Here is a 20,616-nt window from a genome sequence, read left to right on the forward strand (position 1 = left end):
CTCCATCTATGTATGACCTATCAGCCACTGGCACTGGGATCCCCAAACCCGAACCGCTTGCGCAACCGCGCTCCTCTTTAACAAACAGGAGAGCTGACCATGACCCTCTCGACAGCTTCTAAGAAGGAGAGGAAACATGCCAGAGAAAGTGGCGGCATCGCCGCGGCCGTGACAAAGCAAACAGCTGGTAAATTCGCGTGAGCCTCCCTGTCCGCATGACTCCTCTTGGCTATCATGGACCACTTTAAGTACCTAGCTGACCGCAGTCACATAGCACTGTCACTGTCAATAACGGTAACGCCAACACCAACAAGGATAACGTGAATACAAATATCAGCAGTAGCGGAGATAATAAGAGCTCATCTACTTCGGTCGCTTCCACGCCCCCCGTCGACACGCCCGAGATTAAGCCTTCTTCTGGCCCTGACAATGTCAACCCTGCTGTCTCCCCTATGCTGGCTGCTTTGTCCACAACTCCAGCTTCCGCGAGCACAGCACCGAGTATGAACAATGAATGGATGAGGAACGGCATGGCCGGCTCTCCAGGAAACTTGATCAGTATCATGGGCGATTCACCTCCTACCCAGCCGTCTTCTTATGAGGACTCAGGCCGACTGCAACAAGGATGGCCCGTACAGCGCCATTTCATGAGTCCCTCGCCTTCATCTCTATCCCCACCAAACCACAGCCGACGTCCTTTGAGCTTCCAGATGGACGCCCAATATCAATCTCCAGAAACACCACCTCCGAGTGTTCCCTACCGACGCAGTTCGGTCAACTCCCCATTCCAAGGCTCGAGGATGGGAAACTATCCGCCTCTGCCTCATCAACCTCAGCCACACTTCTATGGTGTACCAGATATCGACCTCAACATGACTAACAACTCGGGCATGAAAGCCGGCGAACGAGGCTATTTCTTTGGCTTCGACAAGCTACCCGAATGCCCCAATTTCCCATCTGGTCCAAGCAACGTCGTCATCGCGGGGTATGAAGGTGGTTTGGATGTGTACGCTGTGGGTAAGAGAGGTCTTGAGCCTGTTGCGAGTCTAAAGGGACTACGAGGAGGCGTTCACCATGCCAAGATCCTTCCTTGGACGCTTGGCAACAGTAATAAAGCTCTGTTCCCTCTTGTGGCGGTGGTATTGCATGGACCAGTTCTACCCTCAGCTGTACCTGGCTCTGTACAGGACGAGGGACCAAGCCCCAGGCTTGATGGGGCAGCAAGCCCTCGATCCGTCTTCACCCACCAGGATGGCTTCCAAGGGCGACAGACCATCGACTCATATCAAACGTCCGTAGAGACGTACTCACTCAGGACCAACCAACTCGTTGATGTGTTACTGCAAGCGCCAAAGATCCCGATCAACCCTGAAATCTCCGTCACGAACCCAATCTTCAGACCCCCTTCACCCAGCGGCTCTTTCACGATTCGAGCGGACTCAGGTACACTTGTAGTTTGCTCAGGCGTTACTGGCGAATGCTGGATCTACTTGCAATTATTGGAAGATCAAAATGGCCATGTTTTTACATGTGTCGGAAAGATCTGGACCAGACTCCAGCAAAGCATCCGAGGTGAGGTGCCTGAGGAGGCTGATAAGACACAGTCTTCGACCGCACCACCACGCTCAAATCCGCAAGCACCGATTCTCGCAGTCAGTGGACGATGGATCGCTTACTGTCCTGCGACGCCTTCGTCACAAGTCTCGTTGAGAGCTCACGTGCCACTTCCTATTCTTGGCAAAGCACCTGGACTCGCCACTGTAACGCCGCCGCAGTTTCCTTCGTCTTCTGCATCTGTAGATCTTCCTATTTCCGATAGTGTCGTTAATAAGATCATGCGAGAGACGACCCAGGAACTTATTCAAGGCGCTAAGTGGGTTGGACAACAAGGTCTGCAAGCTTGGAATTCATACTGGAACAAGTCGTCAAACCCCCAAACGCAAACTCAACAAGCGCGCTCGCCTCCTCAGAACTGGGCTGGTACTCGATCTCCTCGTGGCGACCCAATTAACTTCCCTCCAACTCATGGTCCTGCTGGCCCGGTTGGAGCGAAAGACCCAGGGCTTGTGTCGATTGTTGATGCAGAGTCGCTCATTAATTCATCTACAATTCATCCGATTACTACGTTCTCGCCGCCTTTGGGCTGCAGTTTTCTTTCATTTTCGCCATCATCTTTATCCCTGTTCACTGCCAGCAACAAAGGCGATGTGCAAACAGTCTGGGATCTGTTCCGTATTCAACATACACGATCATCCCCTCTCCAGACCACTGTCACGCCAAATGCAAGCACAGGACCTCAGGTCCGTCAAATTGCACAATTTTCACGAATGACTGTCGCACGCATTGTCGATGTCGCTTGGACGCAATCGCAGGGGGAGCGGTTAGCTATGGTGACCGAGCGCGGCACTGTTCATCTACTTGATATGCCCTCAAGTGCGTTTATGTGGCCTGCACCTCGCCGTCGCCAAGCTGTCCAGGAAAGTGGCACCGCAACACCAGAGCAGCCGAACACGGCTGTTTCTTTAGCTACTGGAGCTTTTGGTGCAGCCTATCAAGCTGCGAAACCTTTTGTCTCACGACCTCGTCGCAGCAGTGGTAACGTACAAAACGTGACTGGCAACAGCCTAAAAGACTCAGCGGCTATGGGTGGGCGAGTGATCGCTGCTAGTATCAGCAGTTCACTTGGCAAGACAGGAACCGCCATTAACCAGCTTCGGCATACTGGCGAAAACCGAGTGTCCTTGCCGCTTAGCTCAGGCCTTCCTTCGGCATCCTGCGTGACCTGGGTCAAAAGCAGAAAACATCAAGGACTCTTTGTGGTTGGCAACGGTCTAGTACGAGGTTTCTCCTGTCGAACTCGTCGATCTAGCGTACAGGCTGGCAGGCGAGTGACACGGGCTAGCAGGTATCACGATTACAATGTGCCGATTCTACCCAGCGACTTGGTTGCTCCAGCTGTACGACAGATGGTTGACCTGGGAGCTCAGGATGAAATCCTCGACCTTTCGGACCGTGATATGGATGCAGGAAACACGCTGACGCTGAACCCCCGACCTCGTGTTGCGGCAACAGATCAGACTATGGAATCGTCAATCCCTCAAGCTGAGATAGAGTCTAGTGCACCCTATCAACCTTTCCACACGGACCGACGAGTAACTCTCTGCGAGTACCGGAGAGGAACAGCTGATCAGCTCGAAGTTGTCTCAGCTATACTAGCCGAGACAAGTCTAGACGAAAACACTACTTCCAAGAAAAAGAAGAAGAAGGGGCAACCCATGGGACCAGATTCATCTAAACAATTCTCAAACACAACGGCTTGGGCTTTTGGTCAGGATATTCCAGTGGTTCGACTGGATTTAGGCTTGCCAACAGTTGCTGAGGAGGAGTACGACGGCCCCGAAGACCATATTGCATTGCCCCCTTCAGCGATGGAGCGCGTGATGCAGTATGGCGACCAGGAGCAGATCGTGGTGACTACAAGGAGACGACGTGGAGCGCAAGGTGGAAGTCAAGGTGAGGATGGCTTTTTTGAGGATGACTGTGAAGTCCTTGACTTTGCAGATCAGAGAGTGTGAGAAGAACTCTCAGACAGACAACGTGCGCTTGAGGTTGGCGTCTAGGTCCTTGGCTTTGCTTTGATTATATGCATACGAGGCTGGAATGGCAAGTCATTGCTTAAGCTGTTTGGCGATATGGAGCAAAGTTTGTATCTTTTCGTGTGAAGCATGATTAGTTACGCTCAACCCAACTCTTGGTCCGGTATGTTGGAGTTTGATTCTGATATGTGGGCATTTTGCTTGTACGGAAGAAACACTCTTTAGCACGGTCGTTTAGCAGGTCATAATGCCTTATTATAAATAGAAAAAGATTAGATACCCATTTCCTGTAGTGTTCATCTCTTCTGCATTAAGACATTGGCCTGAGACTCCAAAGTCCCATAGTGTGATTAGGTCTTGGGCGAAACAACGCCATTAAAAGACACTGAATGATTACAAGTATATAATCGACATGTCGTCGTCTAGTTGGCCTTCCTAGTTGGCCTTCTTAGCGGCAGCCTTGGCCTTTGCAGCCTTCTTCTGGTTGCTCCGAATCATAACCATGCCGAGGAATGAGCCAACAACAGCGGAACCGAGGAGGATGATAATAACGGGGATGCGAATGGCCCAAACGCGAGGGGGGAAGAAGTTCTGGAGAGGGTGATCGTCGTCGACAAAGGGCTAACCAATTGTTAGTTGACAATGTGTTCAATACCTAAGCTGGTGTACATAGGTAGGGGTGTATAGTCGCATCGAGCTGAGAAATGAGGGGCATCTTACCATGAGAAGAGTCCAGATGGTGTAGTAGGTGAAGACGACGGAAGCGGCCACGAGCATGGCGAGACCGACGATTTTGTCCAACTGTAACAAGAATTATTATGTTAGTAAAGTTGAAGCACCACGAGGGGCTGCCACGATGCCCCGGTCTGAAGCGCGTAAAGGGGACAGCGTGTAAATCAGGCCATGATAGGTGTAGCTGCTTACCATTGTCAAAGATGCGCAAAGCGAGCGAGCGTAGTCTTTGTTGAGCAGAGATGAAGATTGAGACCGAGAAGTAGAAATAAAGGAGTGTCGTGGCAGTATCTTTTGGTGGTGAAATGGTTGCCGTCAAAAAGTCCAGTTGGCTTTAGGGACAAGCTTCAGGGGACGTGACGACTAAAGGTGGGGCGCCACAATTGCACAGCCACATGATCTCGGAGCTCCAAATGTGGCTGAATATCTTTTTTCAAACTCGACATTACTTCGCGCGCGACGAAGCTAGCAACGACTTCTTTCTCGGTTCGCAAGGACTTTCACTCTCACGCCCCCACGCCATCGAAATTCAGGACGCAGTAATCGACACGGTAGAATAAATCGATCGCGACTGCAACTGCGAGTGTAATTTTCTGACGATGGCTTCCGCCGAGGTCGATCTCCCGCGTCGGGACCGCGATCGCAGCGACAAGCGTGATGGCGATTCATATCGTCCTGCGAGAGACCAGCGATCAGCCTCTCCCAAGCAAAAACGAGAAGCTGCGCCTGTGCGAACCGAAGAGGAGAAACAAGCGGCTGCAAAGGCAGAGTACGAGAAGCTTCTCACAATGCGATCCGGCGGTACATATATTCCACCCGCTCGACTGCGCGCGCTCCAGGCCCAGATCACGGATAAGACGAGCAAGGAGTATCAGCGCATGGCATGGGAGGCGCTCAAGAAGAGCATCAACGGTCTGATCAACAAGGTCAACACTGCGAACATCAAGTTCATCGTTCCCGAGCTTTTTGGAGAGAATTTGATCCGAGGTCGCGGTTTGTTTTGTCGATCGATCATGAAGGCCCAGGCTGCCAGTTTACCGTTCACACCGATTTATGCCGCCATGGCTGCTATCGTCAACACCAAGCTACCCCAGGTCGGCGAGCTCCTGATTCGTCGTTTGGTTATGCAGTTCCGAAAGGGATTCAAGCGAAACGACAAGGCTGTCTGCCTTTCCTCGACTACCTTCCTGGCACATCTCATCAACCAGCAGGTTCAACATGAAATGCTCGCCGGTCAGATTCTTCTTCTCCTGCTTCATAAGCCGACCGATGACAGTGTTGAGATTGCGGTTGGTTTCTGCCGAGAGGTTGGACAATATCTGGAGGAGATGCAGCCGTCTATTGCCATGGCTGTTTTTGACCAATTCCGAAACATTCTGCACGAAGCCGATATCGACAAGCGAACACAGTACATGATCGAAGTGTTGTTCCAGGTGCGCAAGGACAAATTCAAGGACAACCCAGCTGTCAAGGAGGAATTGGATTTGGTTGAAGAGGAGGATCAGATCACACATCGTATCGAGCTGGAGGGTGAAATCGATGTGCAAGATGGACTCAACATTTTCAAATTCGACCCGGAGTGGGAGGAGCACGAAGAGGCGTACAAGAAGCTGAAGGCTGAGATCCTAGGCGAAGGTAGCGACGACGAGGATGACGAGGATGAATACGAGAGTTCGTCCGAAGACGAGGAGGACGAGAAGACGAAAGCCATGGAGATCAAGGACCAGTCTAATGCCGATCTTGTCAACTTACGGAGAACTATCTATCTCACTATCATGTCTAGTGCCGATCCTGAGGAAGCTGTCCACAAGCTCATGAAGATCAACCTCCCTGCCGGTCAGGAACCAGAACTTCCCTCCATGATCGTGGAGTGCTGTTCGCAAGAAAAGACGTACACCAAGTTCTTTGGCATGATTGGTGAGCGCTTCGCCAAGATCAACCGACTGTGGTGCGACCTGTTTGAGCAGGCTTTTGCCAAGTACTACGACACTATCCATCGATACGAGAACAACAAATTGCGCAATATTGCGATGCTATTTGGTCACATGTTTGCTTCAGACGCCCTGGGCTGGCACTGTCTATCTGTCATTCACTTGAACGAGGACGAGACCACATCCAGTAGCCGTATCTTTATCAAGATCCTGTTTCAGTTCATCGCAGAGGAAACGGGTATGCCCAAGTTGAGGGCACGTATGACAGATGAAACCCTGCGCCCCAACCTGGAAGGCCTCTTCCCTAAGGACAACCCCCGCAATATCAGATTCTCCATCAACTACTTTACAAGTATTGGTATGGGTGCTCTCACAGAAGAGATGCGAACCTACCTACAGAACATGCCCAAACCTGCTTTACCTGCACCCCCTGCGGCTGATTCAGACTCTGATTCAGTTTCAAGCTATTCGTCGTACACAGGCTCTTCTTACTCGCGATCTCGATCTAGATCGCGAACACCACGTAAGGTCGCTGACCGAGGAAGATCTCTTTCTCGGTCTCCTGATCGAAGAAGCCGGGGACGTTCATACAGTTCGTCGCGATCAAGGTCATTCTCAGGATCTGTATCTGCACGAGGAAGGGGACGCAGCGAGTCTCGCTCTGCCAGCCCTCCCCGACGAGGACGTCGTTACGATAGTGAGAGCCGCTCACGATCCCCTGCCCCACGAAACGGCAAGGGTCGGGCTCGCAGCGCCTCATACTCATCTCGAAGTCGTTCCCGCACGCCTCCACGTCAAGCACGTGGACGCAAGGATTCCTTCGCTTCGGAAGGACGATCGCCGCTACCTCCAGCTCGAGATGGGCGAAGCCGCTCATATGATTCCCAGAGCCGATCTCCTTCTCCTGTGAGAAAACGGGAGAGGTCATACTCGGGCAGCCCACCTCGACGAGGCCGACCGCGCGGAAATGCCGGTCCAGCCTCACATCGGCGCAACAGCTCTTCTGTCAGTGATGGACCGCGAGATACTGGCAAGCAATTCAGTCGCTCACCTTCATACGATTCGCGATCCCCACCTCCAAGAAGGGCCAGACCAGACAGCGTATCGCCCCCACCTGCGCGCAATGGTCGCCAAGCCTCATACTCGCGGTCACCTAGCCCCCCGCGCCGTGGAGCAAAGAAGTCTTTGAGCCCTGTGCCGCCAAAGAGGAGACGTTATAGCGATAGTGTTTCTCGGTCACCGCCACCGATGAAGCGAGGACGAAGGGGAAGTTGAAGGGGGTTACTTATAATTAGAAGACCAGGTTAAGGAGTTATATTATCAGCAGGACTACCAAAATTGTAAGCTTTTGAGGCCTAGCGTCATTGTTCTTGGGATTTCTTCAACGGTGAATTTCATGTTCTTTGTTGAATGCATCATGACAAAGTGAATAGTCTCGTGCTTTATAAAGGGGAGGCCCCTGGTTGAAGAAATAGTGACTTTTCTATGAATATAAATACTGTTGACCTCTAGAAACGTATTTCAGATCTTCAGCTATCCCGCTTCTTCTAGCCTCTCCATCCGGTAAAATCGTCACCTTCATCAGTATGGAAACTCCCTTAGGATCCCAGGAACCGCCCAAGGCTAGCAACAACGTAACTACGTTCGGCATCGGTATCATCATGATGGGCTCAAAGACGAGAAACACTAAAGCTCGTATCGGAACTATGGCTCTTGGAAGCGTCGCGATTGGCGTTGGTATGTCTATCAAGCATGTTTTTGGGCAACATAAGGCAACAGAACGGCTAACTTGTATTTAGGAAGCGCTGGTTTGGAAAAGCTGGAAATTGACGTGACTATGCTCGCGACTAGACTCTCAACAGTCTTGAATATGGAGTATTCGAGCGTCGAGAATATGAATCCATTTGAGAGTTAAGTTGGGGACTGGGGTATGGGGATACGATAGATGCATGCTGACCATGCTCAACTAAAAGGAGTTTTGTCTTTTTCGCGCCTTGGGTATATTGAAGAAGTAGACATATTTCTGGTAAAATCCATTTGCATATCTGAACATCTAGGCCGAAGATATGAGGAGAATAGAAGGTATTGTCCTCAAGTTACCCCAACATCAGAGAGATACACAAGTCAAGACTTCTTGAACCCTTACGATTCGTAAGGTACCCTGATCTGACCGTAATGTTCTTCAAGCCTGCCAGTATTGTTAGATCTGATGATGCTCCGACGTCGACGTTTTATTACCTAGAATCTGCAACAACCTGATAGCTCATGTTTTATGGCTTTATTTGGTGAGGACCTTACACGTTGGTGGCAGCCACCTAACAAAGGAAATTTCTATAGCGAACAAAACTAAAAGTCGTTCTTTGTTTGTACTGCAATGAGTGATGTGAGGTAATGACATAAGCCATTGATTCTGCGTGCCATTATTTATTCTCCTTGTAGGAACATTAACTGCTTAGTATCGACAACACACTCTCAAACCTACATCATAGTGCTCACCATCATCTGCGTTACCGCTCTTATCATAAGTTTCCTTCTGATTGGAAATCACCAATGCAGATGTCGCGAGAAGCCTGGGGCTATATATTTTTGCTACCGTACTCTTTACTGTTATGGGAGCTAGATCGCCTATTATAGATCCATCTGAAATCTTGTACTGACTATAGCTAGGCGCATCATTCTTTGGTCAGATTATCCAGACGGCCCTCCCAGAGCTTCAGCAAACAAATGACGCCCCTTAGGACTACCTGGAGCATCAACCGGAGGTCTTTTATCACGGCCGAGGCAAGTTCAGTGCCCATGATCGCTTGCACCGCAAATACGGCATCTGTTGCGACCAAGAATGGCAGTATATCTTGTGTTAATCTTCAAGCTGAGGAAGTTCGAGTTCTTGTGAAGATACGTGACAATGAGTTTGACAGGAGAATGAAAGAAGCTCTTACGAAGTGTGAGGAGCGAGGAGTCGACTCTTAGGAGACATGGGAGAAAAGACAGTTAGAGCATACTACAGAGATCACAAGGTCTACTCAGCTTAAATATCATCAAAAGGAATACGGTCTGGTAGATTGTACGGAAATAAAAGTTGATTAAAACTGAACGAAATCATTGACCGTGTGCTTACACATAGCAATAACTCTGGTCGCTAACGAGTTCGACTCCACATTGTCCCTTACATGTTTTCAATTAATTACCATCGAACTGAAACCCTCCGTAGATGTTGTATCCGAATGTAATGTACATGGCTGGTCTTAGGCTCACAGAGACAACATTCTCTGCTACTGACCCAGATTACCACGTAAAGGTGACAGTCGTTGATTTGATGCCTCCTTTTGGGCTGTCAAACCACAAGCTTCTCAGGGTTTCTTAATCTTCCAGAAACCGGGGAAGAGGATTGGTGGCTCGCGCCAAAGAGGAGGAGGAGGAGGACGAAGAAGAAGAAGAAGAAGAAGAAGAAGAAGAAGAAGAAGAAGAAGAAGAAGAAGAAGAAGAAGAAGAAGAAGAAGAAGAAGAAGAAGAAGAAGAAGAAGAAGAAGAAGAAGAAGAAGAAGAAGAAGAAGAGGCTCAAGCCAAGAAGCTGGTTGATGATTTCAGGCGTTGGCCAGAAGAAGTAGATGGCTTCCTCCAAAGAAAGAATAACAATAGTCGTGGCAGGTGATGGCGCAACACGATTCAAGATGCAAAATAGCCACCATTCAGCTCACTTCCTCGCTCGCCGAGCCCGGCCGGATCGCGCACCGAGAATCTCACGAAGCAACAGCGCCAAAAGACCACCGTTATACGCCTCCTCTTTGGGAAAGATCTTGTCTTCGTAGACGCTGTATTGGCTAAGATCTTGAACAGTCTTGAAGTGCTCGACTGGTTGGCGGGTTCGAGGTGATTCAACCAAGTCCACAAGGTTGACATGAGTTACTCGCATGGTCTGGTATCTGGTCAGTTTTCCGTTGCAAATGGCTGCGGGACGAGCTTCACTAACTGTGCGTGCTTCGTGAAGAGAAGTTGGTTTGGGCAAGCCGATGAGGTTGAACATATTCTGCCAGTGCAGAAGATTGCCCTTATCCTCACCAACGACGTAGTTGAACTCTTGGATGAGTGAAACGCGGAAGTTGTACCAGGGCCCAGTGGCTTCCTCATCAGACCAGCCGAAGTGATCACACATGCGATAGAACTCATCGAAAAAGGGTTTGGTGCGTTGATAGTCAAACTCTTTGAAGTTGGCGAAAAACAGGTCCACGGGATAGTCTGTAAACTGCTTGCCAGGAAGTTCCCAGGGGACGAAGTGGAAAAGTTTACAAGATTCACCCTGCTCGCAATCCCCGTCGTTGCGAAGTTCAGGGCAGAGCCGCGTGAACGTACGACGCTGTCGGGGAGCCTTGGGCTCCTTCTTGACTACAGGAACAGGCCGGAAGAAGTCGTCTTTGAGCTGAAATATATAGTTAGTACGGTGACATTGCCGAGATGCTGGCCGGTGAGATCTTACCTGGCGAAATCGCTTCAGCTCGTTGTCGACCCGACTCTGCGGGACTTCACCCTCACCCTCACCATTGGGCTTATTGTCGTCCTCGGGCGACAAGGAAGCGATACCCTTTTGCTGGTCATTCTATGACGTTGACATGCTGGATATTTCAGGTAGGTATATTTGGCTTGTGATGTGTGTTGTTGTGTTGTTGATATGTGGCTACCTGTTGGAGAGAAGAAGAGGAGGAAAGAGGAGGGAGAGGTTGAGGATCAAAATAAAAAGAAGAAGAAACAGTGCGGAGATTAGGGCACATTAAATAAGGCAGAGAAAGGTGCCTAAGGCAGGGCACGAGGTGTAACAGTAGCAGGCAGTGTGTGACAGTGATTCAGTGACAAGCGGGCTGGCAACAAGGCACAGTTTCTCGTAGTGAATCGGATGACACTAACCGTCTAAAAGGCTTCAAAAAGGCTCCAGCTGCCTACAAGATATTTACTAAGTTAACACGGCCTTGATCAACGAAGGATAGGGGTTGTTCGTTGATGCACAGCTTTCAGATACCTGCGCAATTAGCTCGAAATGTAAAGAATACAGGGACTCTATTTCATAACCAAAATCTTAGGGAAACATGTAAATTGCACAAGGACACATAAAATCAAGAATGTGTTAAGACAGCCGGGAGTGTCCTATTGCTGGTCTCCAGCGAGATGAACTCCAATATCACCACAGTATTAACAATCACGCCTAGCAACACCTGACGTTCTTTACATACCCAGGCAAGACATAAAATGCGTATTAATATCAGAATAGAATCAACTGAGATTCTTTTACTAATGTTGGAACTTGTGATTGTGTACCCTGTTGTCGTTAATGCTCGAGTGTTCTACAACACTGCCATCTTACAGTCTGCCTGAAACATCAAGCATCCTAAGTGCTAATAGAACGGTTATTATCGAGACAAGTCCAATATACGCGCATTGATAATGCCAATCAAGGTAAATACCACAGTATTATTATACATTGCGGCTAGCCAGAATCGCCAACCTTCGCCCCTGTGCTTCAAGCAGGCACAAAGACATGCATAGTAGCATATTTGCTCGGATTCTGGCCAGATAAGGCAGGAAAATTTGGGATCATGGTGCTGGAAAATGGCCTCGTTTATCCTTATTGGAGATGAGAATCATCCGCTGTCGTGCTATCAAACTACCAATCATCCGATATACAAAGTTTGTGACCAATATAGTTCACTGGTCCGACGTAGACTTGCCCCCTCGTCCGTCACCTCAGGTTTCTTCTTCTTGAAAACCATCTCCTCTGCATTGTTTTCCTCGTGGGTGCCACCATTTTCACCCTGATCTCCGGTGTTGTCTCCATCACCCTGGCCCTAGAGCTTGGCTGCAATACCACTAGCACTCACGACGACTCCCGCGGCCTGGACAACACCGTTGACAACAGCAAGGCCGACACCTCCAGCACCAGCACTCTGAAGGGTGGCGAAGGCGCTACCAGATACGACACTGCCTATACCGCTATGGACGCCAGCGGCAGCGGAGCCTTATGAAGAGTTAGCATATGCAAGGTAATAGGAATACCAAGACTGACCAGCAGCGATGCCACCAGCGCCAAAGCCTGCGACAGCCAACGCCGGGCCAGCGACAATAACAGGGGCTACAACCATTGCAGCTCCAGCGGCCATAGCAGCCGGTGCCAACAAGTCTTGCGTAAATTGCATTATTCGAGGGGGAGACTATAGTATGGTCAGCAGGCGTCTTAAGTTGATTGTCATGTCACTCACCCGCATGAACATGAGATATGGTAGTTGATGGCCGAAATCGTGGCTGTATATGGCCTTTCCGATTCTTTGGATGTTGTAAGATGAGAGAATAATGACCAGAAATGAAGGCAGCAGAGGTGTTCTTATAACCAGCTGGCAGGCAGCTGCACTGTTGGTTCATTCACTACCATCGAGGTTGACAAACCAACCAACGACCTACCCGGGGCTGTGCAACCAACAAAGGCCAAGAATGCGGCCTCAGCTGAGTTTCTTCGTATACCACCTCAGGCAATTAATTCAAGATGCCCTTAATTAGCGGTATGTTCAACTCGAACAAGGAGCACAGCTGGCCCATCAGCTGGAATGGGTATTAACAGATTCAATCTTTTGATACTTGGCATGACTGAGAAGGTGAATTCAAACATATTACCTACTCGCTCCAAATCACAAACCGGGTCATTAATGGTTTCGTGGTCATGAGGAATAAAACACCGGCTCGGTTTGCAAGCACTGTGCCTCTCAGTTAATCATTCGCAGGCACTTATCAAGCAGTTTTAGAAGATTTAATTCTTAATCTAAGGCTTGTAAGAATATGTGAGAAGTGCCGTTTGCTGGCAAGGCTATGTCTTCATTTCTTTGCCCTGGTACAACCCAGTGTTATCCTCTTTAACAGTACCGTCCGCCTTGGACCCGTCTGTATTATCTGAAGATTCGTATTTACAATACTTGACATTATGTTTCCACTTGGAAAAGATGGAGCCAAGACCGACAGAAATGGTCACACATGCAACGGGCAAACGCCGCAGGCGGCCAGGTCCTTTGTAGTAAGGTTATGTGTGACAAGGAGAGGTAACCGTGTATTTGGTTCAAGGTGAGAAATATACTCTGTCAAAGTGTTCATATTATCCAGAGGCTATAAGAGACGTGAGATTAAAGTCCAATATCAGATTGACAAGAAAAACTGCGTATAAGTGAAGTTATCAGTTTCCCTCCCCTGGCCAAGATCTGAGTATGCGAAACGCGCAAAGGCGTAACCCATCAAGGCAGAAAGCATATTGATTGCTTTTACCAAGATCCCAACCCCATAGTCACCCATGCCAGCACTCTTGAAAATTGCAAAGAGGCGCACAAGAACAATATTGCCAATCAAGCTCTGAACCCAAGCTGCGAGCGGTCCTTAGCGAGTCCCAAGCTAGCACAATGAATTCTGTATTTGAAAATATCTTCTAAACTGGTAACGGACCGCCGGGTATGAGGTCGATAGCCTGGAGGATTAGGGTGAACCATGCCATGATGAGAGTGCTGGGTCGGTGCTCAAGAAGGAGTGGAGTCCCGGGTGCGAGAGACTATGAGGCAGTTGTGAAGATGATCTTTCTAAAAGTTATTGCGAGTTTATGGCTGTCTGTGTTTGGTATGAAGGGGTTATGAAGAAAAGAAAGAGGTGCAATCTGGCCGTGGGTTTAAGAAGCTACTGGTAAGCCAAAGCAGGCACTAACGTTGGCATTAACACTGACATCAACACTATTGCCTAAACTTTTTGTTTCAGGTGAATTATTCTAGTAGTTGCAAACTCTGTTTCTGTTTCTTTGTATATGCGAGTGTTTTATAATCATCATATTTGATTTACATAAATTCTGGCTGTATGAAGGATGGAGTTCTGCCTCAACACGGTAAGAAACGAACCAAGAGAAACAAACACTACGATTTGAGGCACAATACATCTTAAGGCGTCTATTTTGAGAACTCGAGTAAAGAAGATTAACTTAAACGTTTCCGAACGATGAGTAGTATCTGCGTGACGAAAATGCCACCATGTTAGTTGACTTAGTCCCCATCAAATGTGGAAAATATAACAACTACAGTAAAAACGGTCAAGTGTTTCACTTTCAAAGGCGTATTCTATAAATAAGGTAGCACAACTTCAATTTATAGACAGAATAATGGTGCGTCTAATGGCGTGGGATATTAGTTAGCATCCATAGAAAGACCTAGAGCTCATATGATGTTCCCAAAGATTGCAGAACCAGAATTCATTCTTACACCACAACTTTGGGTCACAGCTCCAGCTCCAGATCTAGAGAGCATCAAGAACACATCGAGACCACGCCTCTTGGTGTCTTTTGCTGAACGACTCGGATGCTTGCCACTCTGGTCTCTGAGAAATATTAATAGACGACAACCTCTCCTGAAAGGTTTTATTATATCTAAAAACTTTTACATTGGAGTTGCCTTCGCAATCCAACCCTGCAAGAATGAGGAAAGCTTCGGGGGTATAAGGAGTCCCCGATGTGTTCTTCATTGTCGTTTTGTCTTTCAAACTCCTTATCCTATCCATGATATTGATCTTTCATTATATCTACTAAAAGCTTAATAAAAGCTCATATAGTATTGTATCAATCTTGCCTTTATACCTTTGATCACGCTGTGGCAATGTGATGATGAAACAGACCACACTCGGGTTCTTTCATCTTCATTTAGTTCCACTTCCTCATCTGCCTTGCACTCTGAACTAGATAATTGGATTCCAAATCATTACTGTGAGAAGCTATGTCTTTTGATCTATTCTAAACATTTCACCCCTATACGCCATCTATATAATGCCCATTATAATCATAACTCTATCCCGCCAAAGCCTCATCTCGTGCCTTGATATCTTCCTGCTTGCCCTTCTCCTCCTGTTTCTGTTCCTGCGCCTTGACCTTATCCTTTTTACTCATAGTCAAAGCCCCCTTCTTGAACGCCTCGTTCGGTAGGGGTCGAATGATGGGTTGAACCACCCACCAGGGTCTTCGACACCGTCTTTGTGTGCCTACTGAGCTCTCCGTCTCAGGAGGATCCTCCTCGCCCTCGGCCAATGGTGTCTCCGCAACGCTCTCCCCATTGGTGCGCTCGTACTCAATGAGACCTTCTGCAACCTTGCGCTCCACGGCAGATAGTACGCGCTCGTAGGCTTCCATGTCGCCTGCTCGGCTCTTGGCTAGCATGTCTCGCACGTCGGTGTGCTTGGAGACAAAGTGTCGCAATAGATGGAAAAGATGGGGTTGCATGGCTGACATGTTGGGTCCCTGTTCCCCCTTCTTGCCCAAGTCCTTTCTTCGCTTCTTGGACGGTGGCTCGTCTTCAACTGTCTCGCTCTCGTTCATCCACTCAGTATCGTCACCAGGCATGAAAAGTGGTCGGCGCTCGATGTGCTTCTCTCCGAAAACGTGTTCGTGGAGGATGTCCATGTATCGTCTGAACACAGCATCAACTCTGTAACCCCCTTTTCCATCTTTTCCTCTCCAATATTCTCGTCCTTCCTCTCCGACGGCTGGTGGCTTTGAGAAGATAGCTGGGTCGCTGAGGTTGCCCTCGGCGCTCATCACGCCATCGGCTCCTGTAGCCTCGAGGCACTTCTCGATGTCTCCCTCCTGAAGGATGTTTCCATTCGCGAAAATGACTGTCTCCCTGGGTAGGCTATCTCTCAAAAACCGAATCATCTTCCACTCAGCCAGGCCCGTCAAATGTCCCTTCTGCTCCCTTCGTCGGCCGTGGACAGTGAGGATGGATGCGCCAGCCTTCAGGACATTCTGCGCGTATGCCAGGGTCTCCTCCTTCGTGTCCAGGATTCGAATCTTGGCTGCCACAGGCACAGGCAACTCCTTGTGCAAAATGTTGATCAAGCGGAAGATAAGATCCTGGTCTTCCTGGAGGAAAGCACCATACTTTCCCTTTCGTGCGATACCTTGAGGACATCCGAGATTCAAGTCAACAGCATCGCAGTAAGGGGCGACTTGCTTAGCGGCAGAAAGGAGCGCTTCGGGGTCGTTCGCGCAGAACTGGACGAATAGCGGTCGGTCGATAGAAGGGTTTCCGTCAAGCCAGGGAGTTTCGCCGTCGGATTTAACCGATTGGAAGTGCGCCTTGCGATACTTCTCGTCCTGTGAAAAGAGTCGAGCGTGGAGCATGGGTGTATAGGCAAGGAGACTCTTTTGTTCAGTGGGTGAAATGAAACTTCGAGTCAACATGCGCCAGGCCTAAGCTGTCAGTCAAACCACACATGACTAGGTCGAACAACAACTTACAAATTCAGACTGGTCTACCATAGGCGCAACGATGAACTTGGGGCTTCCGATAGACTCGTAGAATGCTCGTCCTTGCAGCTTGGTAGGGTGCTCCCCCGCGCTGGTGGGGTTCTCCTCTGTGGTCGTCATTGTAGACATGCGCTGTGCGAAACAGACAAATCGGGGGCTTGAAACAGAAAGATGTAGATATCCCGGACTCTTCAAGAGCCAGGCTCGTCGTGTTAATCGATCCAGAGTGTTTAACGAGACGTGGCGCAAAGTGGTTGAGAGGGAGTGTTCACAACCTTTGTATGACCACCAAAATATTTTTTTTTCCCAATGTTTTACCTCCGTGTAATGTTGCGGCCCGGATGTGGGGGTGGGGGAGGCTTGTGGCTGAAGAGATCGCGGGGACTTTGAGGCTTAAGCCTTATTTCCGAGAGATCCAGAGGGTGGGTACATGTACCGTTCTATTCTTCTCATGTACCTCCAATAGTGGGTCTCTTTAAAGATGCCAAGCAACCTACACCCCAAATCATGTACACAAGTTACCCTTCCCTTATCTGTAAATTGATTCGATCTCCTGAATCAAATGAAGATCAAACAAAATCTGAAGTGTACACACACAATCGAGATTAATGATCATGTTAAGCCCCTGATGCCTGCATCTCGTAAGCCAACTCGGAAAAACCCTGAGCACTTATACTGATGCGCTGAAAACAAGGTAAAGTAATGTCTCAAACATTCACAGGGCGACGTCAAATGTTCCGGCCAAGCAATTAAAACTTAATGATGTATCCATTCCATTGATTTTTTTTGGTTCATGTCGACAAGACTAGCAAATGATGTTCTGTGAATTAACGCGGTGTCCCCGTTTCAATGGTTACACTGCTGCAAGCCCAGAAATATGTATGTATGTAATTGCCATTACGCTCCATTCCTCGTCGGTCCCAGATGAAAAGAAAAGAGAGATGAAGTAAAGCAAAATTAAAGAAATGTATGACTCTTTGGTCTAAATTCCACATGACATGTAGAGACTGGTTAGAGTGATCAACACCATTAACACCGTACAATGCTGTCCCAAACGCCCAAGCGGTTAATATGGTTGCTTGCAATACAAGATTCCGGCTTGATCTCCGGTATCAGTCAAGGAAACAAAACACTGCGCTAACAAGCTTAGCTCCTCGTGGTGGGCATTGCCATCATCAGAAAAAGTGCGTGTAAATCTTTGAGTTTTCGTGAACTTCCATTTCCTATAACCTGTTAGCAACTGGTGTGTCGTTGTAATTCTCAATGTCAAAACGTACCATCTTGAAGGTGTTCAGCTCCTCCTTGATCTGCTGCGCAAGCATGGGAGTCAATCGGTTGCAGGTAGCAATCTCACCGCGACGATCGTACTCCTGACTAGGCCAAGTATCGTGGAAGACAATACGGGGCGAGAAAGTAGCGTTACGCTTGGTAGATCCGTGGGGAGTGTTTGGTGCGCTCTTGCTGTCCTGTCGTAGCCTCAAAGCGGACATGAAATAGTCTTCGCTGCCAATAGCAATCGAGCCAGTTCGGCGATGGCCCTGAGACTCGTCGTTGGGAGTGCTAGGGGCACTGGAGTTCGGGGAATCGGTGACAGCAGGAACGCTGGGGAGATCAAGGCCAGGCGAGGAATCAGCAGGACGGATGGAAGGGCTGGCTGAGCCAGGGCCTACAGACTGTTAGCAAGAGAATTTATAAGAAAACCTTTTGACTTACGCTTCAGAATTCCCTTGCGGACGGCAGCAAGCACCTCCGCACGTTCCCTGTCGCCCCCAACAATACTCTTACGCGAATTCGAGTTGTCAGTTCCAGAGCTCCCAAGACGCTCAGCAATCTCAACACCCAAATTGGTATCAATCGAATTGCGCTCAAGATGGGGGAAGGTATCTGTCTGTCTGGGATCGGCCGACACGTTAACTCGTTGAGTCTCAGCCTCGACAGTGACCATCGATACAGCAGCTTGGCTAGCCTCGGGCTTTACAGGTCCATCAGCAGGAGCAACTCCAATCACTGACTTGGGTCGGAAAATTCCAACAAAAGATCGACCACCCTTCTTCATACCTCGGCCCATCTTTCGAATCATGATAGAAGCCGATGACGCTGTCGAGGAGATGGAGAGGTTGTCGGTTGAGCCACCAAAGAATCTGCCACCATAGATGCTGTGTCCGAGGCCTGCAGCCTCCTGCGCTTCCGCGATACGTGCTTGTTCGGCATCGTAAGCTTCGTCGGCCGTTGGGTCCTTGTGGAGTTTGGAGGGTTCTGTCTTATCAGCTCCCTCACCCTCATCAGCATTACGGAAGTCGGCTGCGCTTCCAAATGAGAAAGCACGTCGCAGTCTGGAGGTCTTGCTCTTGGATTTGCGTCCTTTATCTTTGATAGCAGCAAGCTGTTTAGCCGCGGGTGAGTCTACTTTACCCGCACCTGATGCATTAGAAGATCCGTCTTCAGCGACCTCGCTAGCCATGGTAGCTGGTCTAGAGAGAGGTGAAGGGTTTGTAGTGCGTTTAATCGCATCGGAAGATGATCCTCGAGGTGGGATGTTGACCTTGGCGTGATCTTGCTTAGAAGTGATTTCGCTGTTTGCCTGGGAAGAGGGGTTTCCAGTGGGGGCAGACACATTACGGTTGGCAGACTGCAGAACATCCCTGTTAGCATTCAAGTTTTACCACCCATTGCTGATTGGATAGTGTTTCAAGGATCATCAACTTACCGAGGATGGTCGAGAGTGACTGCTGCGGCTGGAATTTACACTCTCAGAACTTCCGTTGCGCGAGTGTGCGGCAGCGTTAGTGACAACACGCAGTGTTTGGGAGTTTCCATCTGCTTTGCTCTTGTCATGCGTAGCAGGCTTCGACAGGTCAGAATCGGCACGAAGACTTCGACGGCGGGATCGGTTTGAATCATCCATGGGAGATTGAAGAAGTTGCATATCATCCATAGATGTGCCAGGCATAGCGTTGTAGAAGCTGTTGGGTCTGTTTGGAATCGCCGAGCGGGCAGGATTGGGGCCATTATAGAGTTGAGTTGCAGTAGGCATTCCATTCACTGGGACAGCTGTGCTCTGAGAACGCCCGTGCTGGTTTTGTTGAGGAGTGAGTGACCGTCTATACCTGTCCGGTGCAGCTTTGCTTGAAGAAGTTGGAGAGGTTGGTTGTGTAGGGCCAGCAAGGAAGGCAGAATGAGGTCGAGGAGCAGGCACAATGTTTCGTCGCTGAGGAATGGCAGAATCATCACGAGCACCCGTTTGGCCAACGCCCATGGCATTGTATTGCACGTTGGTAGCTGAGGAGCTAAACTGGCGTCCGCCGTAGTTGGCGTTGTGGTTATAGTTTCGCGTCGGTTGACCTTGCGGTTGCCAGGATTGTGTATGGTTCAGGGTCGGTGTGCTAGTGAAAGCGTATTGCTGGACAGGAGTCGAACTACCCCGGTAGCCAGTAGGAGAAGGAACGGCATATCTTGGGGCTTGAGCCGCTGCCGCATACTGATGGCCAGCCTGGCCTTGGTTATTGGGTATCATGCTTGTTGAAGAAGACGGTCGGGTCTGGAGCATTGTAACCGTTGCAGTTTGCTGGGGAAAGGTCTGAACCAGAGCAGCCATAGTTTGCGTTGACGTATAACGAGCAGTAGAGCAGCCGTCAACAACAAGCGTGACCACGAGAGTGCCTGTTGAATACCTTCGGTCTTAATTCGAAGGGATCGGACGAGGTCGGTTCGAGGTGCAGTGTGTTTGCACTCAACAAAAGAGCAACTGTGGCCAAGATTCATGTTAGCACGGTTTTCACTAGACACGGCTTACAAAGACCAAAGAAAGCTTGAACAATCCGGATATCCCTTCTTGGGTTGCATTCCCGCAGATAACCGGGAGAGATTTGCGTAACCACCTACCTATATTTTTTTTTCCTGTTATATCTTTATGACAAACGAAAGAAGATGAGGAGGCTGTAGTTAAGGACGCCAGCGACCAGAAACAAAGGGAATTGATCGTGCTGATGAAGCAGCTCACTATTACCGTGAGCAGACTTTGACTCTGCTACGAGACGAGATATGCTAATGGAGATTGGGG

The 20,616-nt window shown here is 49.1% G+C and overlaps 6 protein-coding genes across 6 annotated transcripts; 2 read left to right on the forward strand and 4 right to left on the reverse strand.

Moving 5' to 3' along the window:
* Window positions 1–99: 99 nt before the first annotated feature.
* On the forward strand, window positions 100–3,575 carry FOBCDRAFT_237784 (uncharacterized protein; the record flags this gene model as incomplete). Its single annotated transcript, XM_031175771.2, has 2 exons — window positions 100–197; window positions 275–3,575. 2 exons carry the CDS (start codon window positions 100–102, stop codon window positions 3,573–3,575), a joined length of 3,399 nt encoding a protein of 1,132 aa, XP_031046904.2.
* Window positions 3,576–3,850: 275 nt separating this feature from the next.
* On the reverse strand, window positions 3,851–4,655 carry FOBCDRAFT_217221 (dolichol phosphate-mannose biosynthesis regulatory). Its single transcript, XM_031175773.3, has 3 exons — window positions 4,521–4,655; window positions 4,317–4,397; window positions 3,851–4,217 (listed from the first exon to the last, which is right to left on the reverse strand). The coding sequence occupies exons 1-3, from the start codon at window positions 4,521–4,523 to the stop codon at window positions 4,032–4,034; spliced, it is 270 nt and encodes an 89-aa protein (XP_031046906.2). The 5' UTR covers window positions 4,524–4,655; the 3' UTR covers window positions 3,851–4,031.
* Window positions 4,656–4,783: 128 nt separating this feature from the next.
* FOBCDRAFT_217222 (uncharacterized protein) lies at window positions 4,784–7,833 on the forward strand. Its single transcript, XM_059609478.1, has one exon. The coding sequence runs from the start codon at window positions 4,928–4,930 to the stop codon at window positions 7,532–7,534; it is 2,607 nt and encodes an 868-aa protein (XP_059464399.1). The 5' UTR covers window positions 4,784–4,927; the 3' UTR covers window positions 7,535–7,833.
* A 1,483-nt stretch (window positions 7,834–9,316) lies between these two features.
* Window positions 9,317–12,666, reverse strand: FOBCDRAFT_258172 (uncharacterized protein). Its single transcript, XM_059611217.1, has 9 exons — window positions 12,505–12,666; window positions 12,312–12,456; window positions 12,127–12,263; window positions 11,933–12,093; window positions 11,613–11,619; window positions 10,734–10,853; window positions 10,230–10,676; window positions 9,992–10,175; window positions 9,317–9,871 (listed from the first exon to the last, which is right to left on the reverse strand). Exons 1-9 carry the CDS (start codon window positions 12,514–12,516, stop codon window positions 9,594–9,596), a joined length of 1,491 nt encoding a protein of 496 aa, XP_059464400.1. The 5' UTR covers window positions 12,517–12,666; the 3' UTR covers window positions 9,317–9,593.
* Window positions 12,667–15,000: 2,334 nt separating this feature from the next.
* On the reverse strand, window positions 15,001–16,827 carry FOBCDRAFT_217225 (dihydrouridine synthase-domain-containing protein). Its single transcript, XM_031175779.3, has 2 exons — window positions 16,548–16,827; window positions 15,001–16,499 (listed from the first exon to the last, which is right to left on the reverse strand). The coding sequence occupies exons 1-2, from the start codon at window positions 16,683–16,685 to the stop codon at window positions 15,102–15,104; spliced, it is 1,536 nt and encodes a 511-aa protein (XP_031046912.3). The 5' UTR covers window positions 16,686–16,827; the 3' UTR covers window positions 15,001–15,101.
* An 814-nt stretch (window positions 16,828–17,641) lies between these two features.
* Window positions 17,642–20,595, reverse strand: FOBCDRAFT_20545 (uncharacterized protein). The gene is made up of 5 exons (XM_031175781.3): window positions 20,439–20,595; window positions 19,264–20,301; window positions 18,270–19,185; window positions 17,834–18,222; window positions 17,642–17,779 (listed from the first exon to the last, which is right to left on the reverse strand). Exons 2-5 carry the CDS (start codon window positions 20,149–20,151, stop codon window positions 17,732–17,734), a joined length of 2,241 nt encoding a protein of 746 aa, XP_031046914.3. The 5' UTR covers window positions 20,152–20,301; window positions 20,439–20,595; the 3' UTR covers window positions 17,642–17,731.
* Between the last annotated feature and the right edge of the window lie 21 nt (window positions 20,596–20,616).

This window comes from Fusarium oxysporum, chromosome III, assembly GCF_013085055.1.
Source record: "Fusarium oxysporum Fo47 chromosome III, complete sequence".
In the NCBI taxonomy this organism is placed as follows: domain Eukaryota; kingdom Fungi; phylum Ascomycota; class Sordariomycetes; order Hypocreales; family Nectriaceae; genus Fusarium; species Fusarium oxysporum.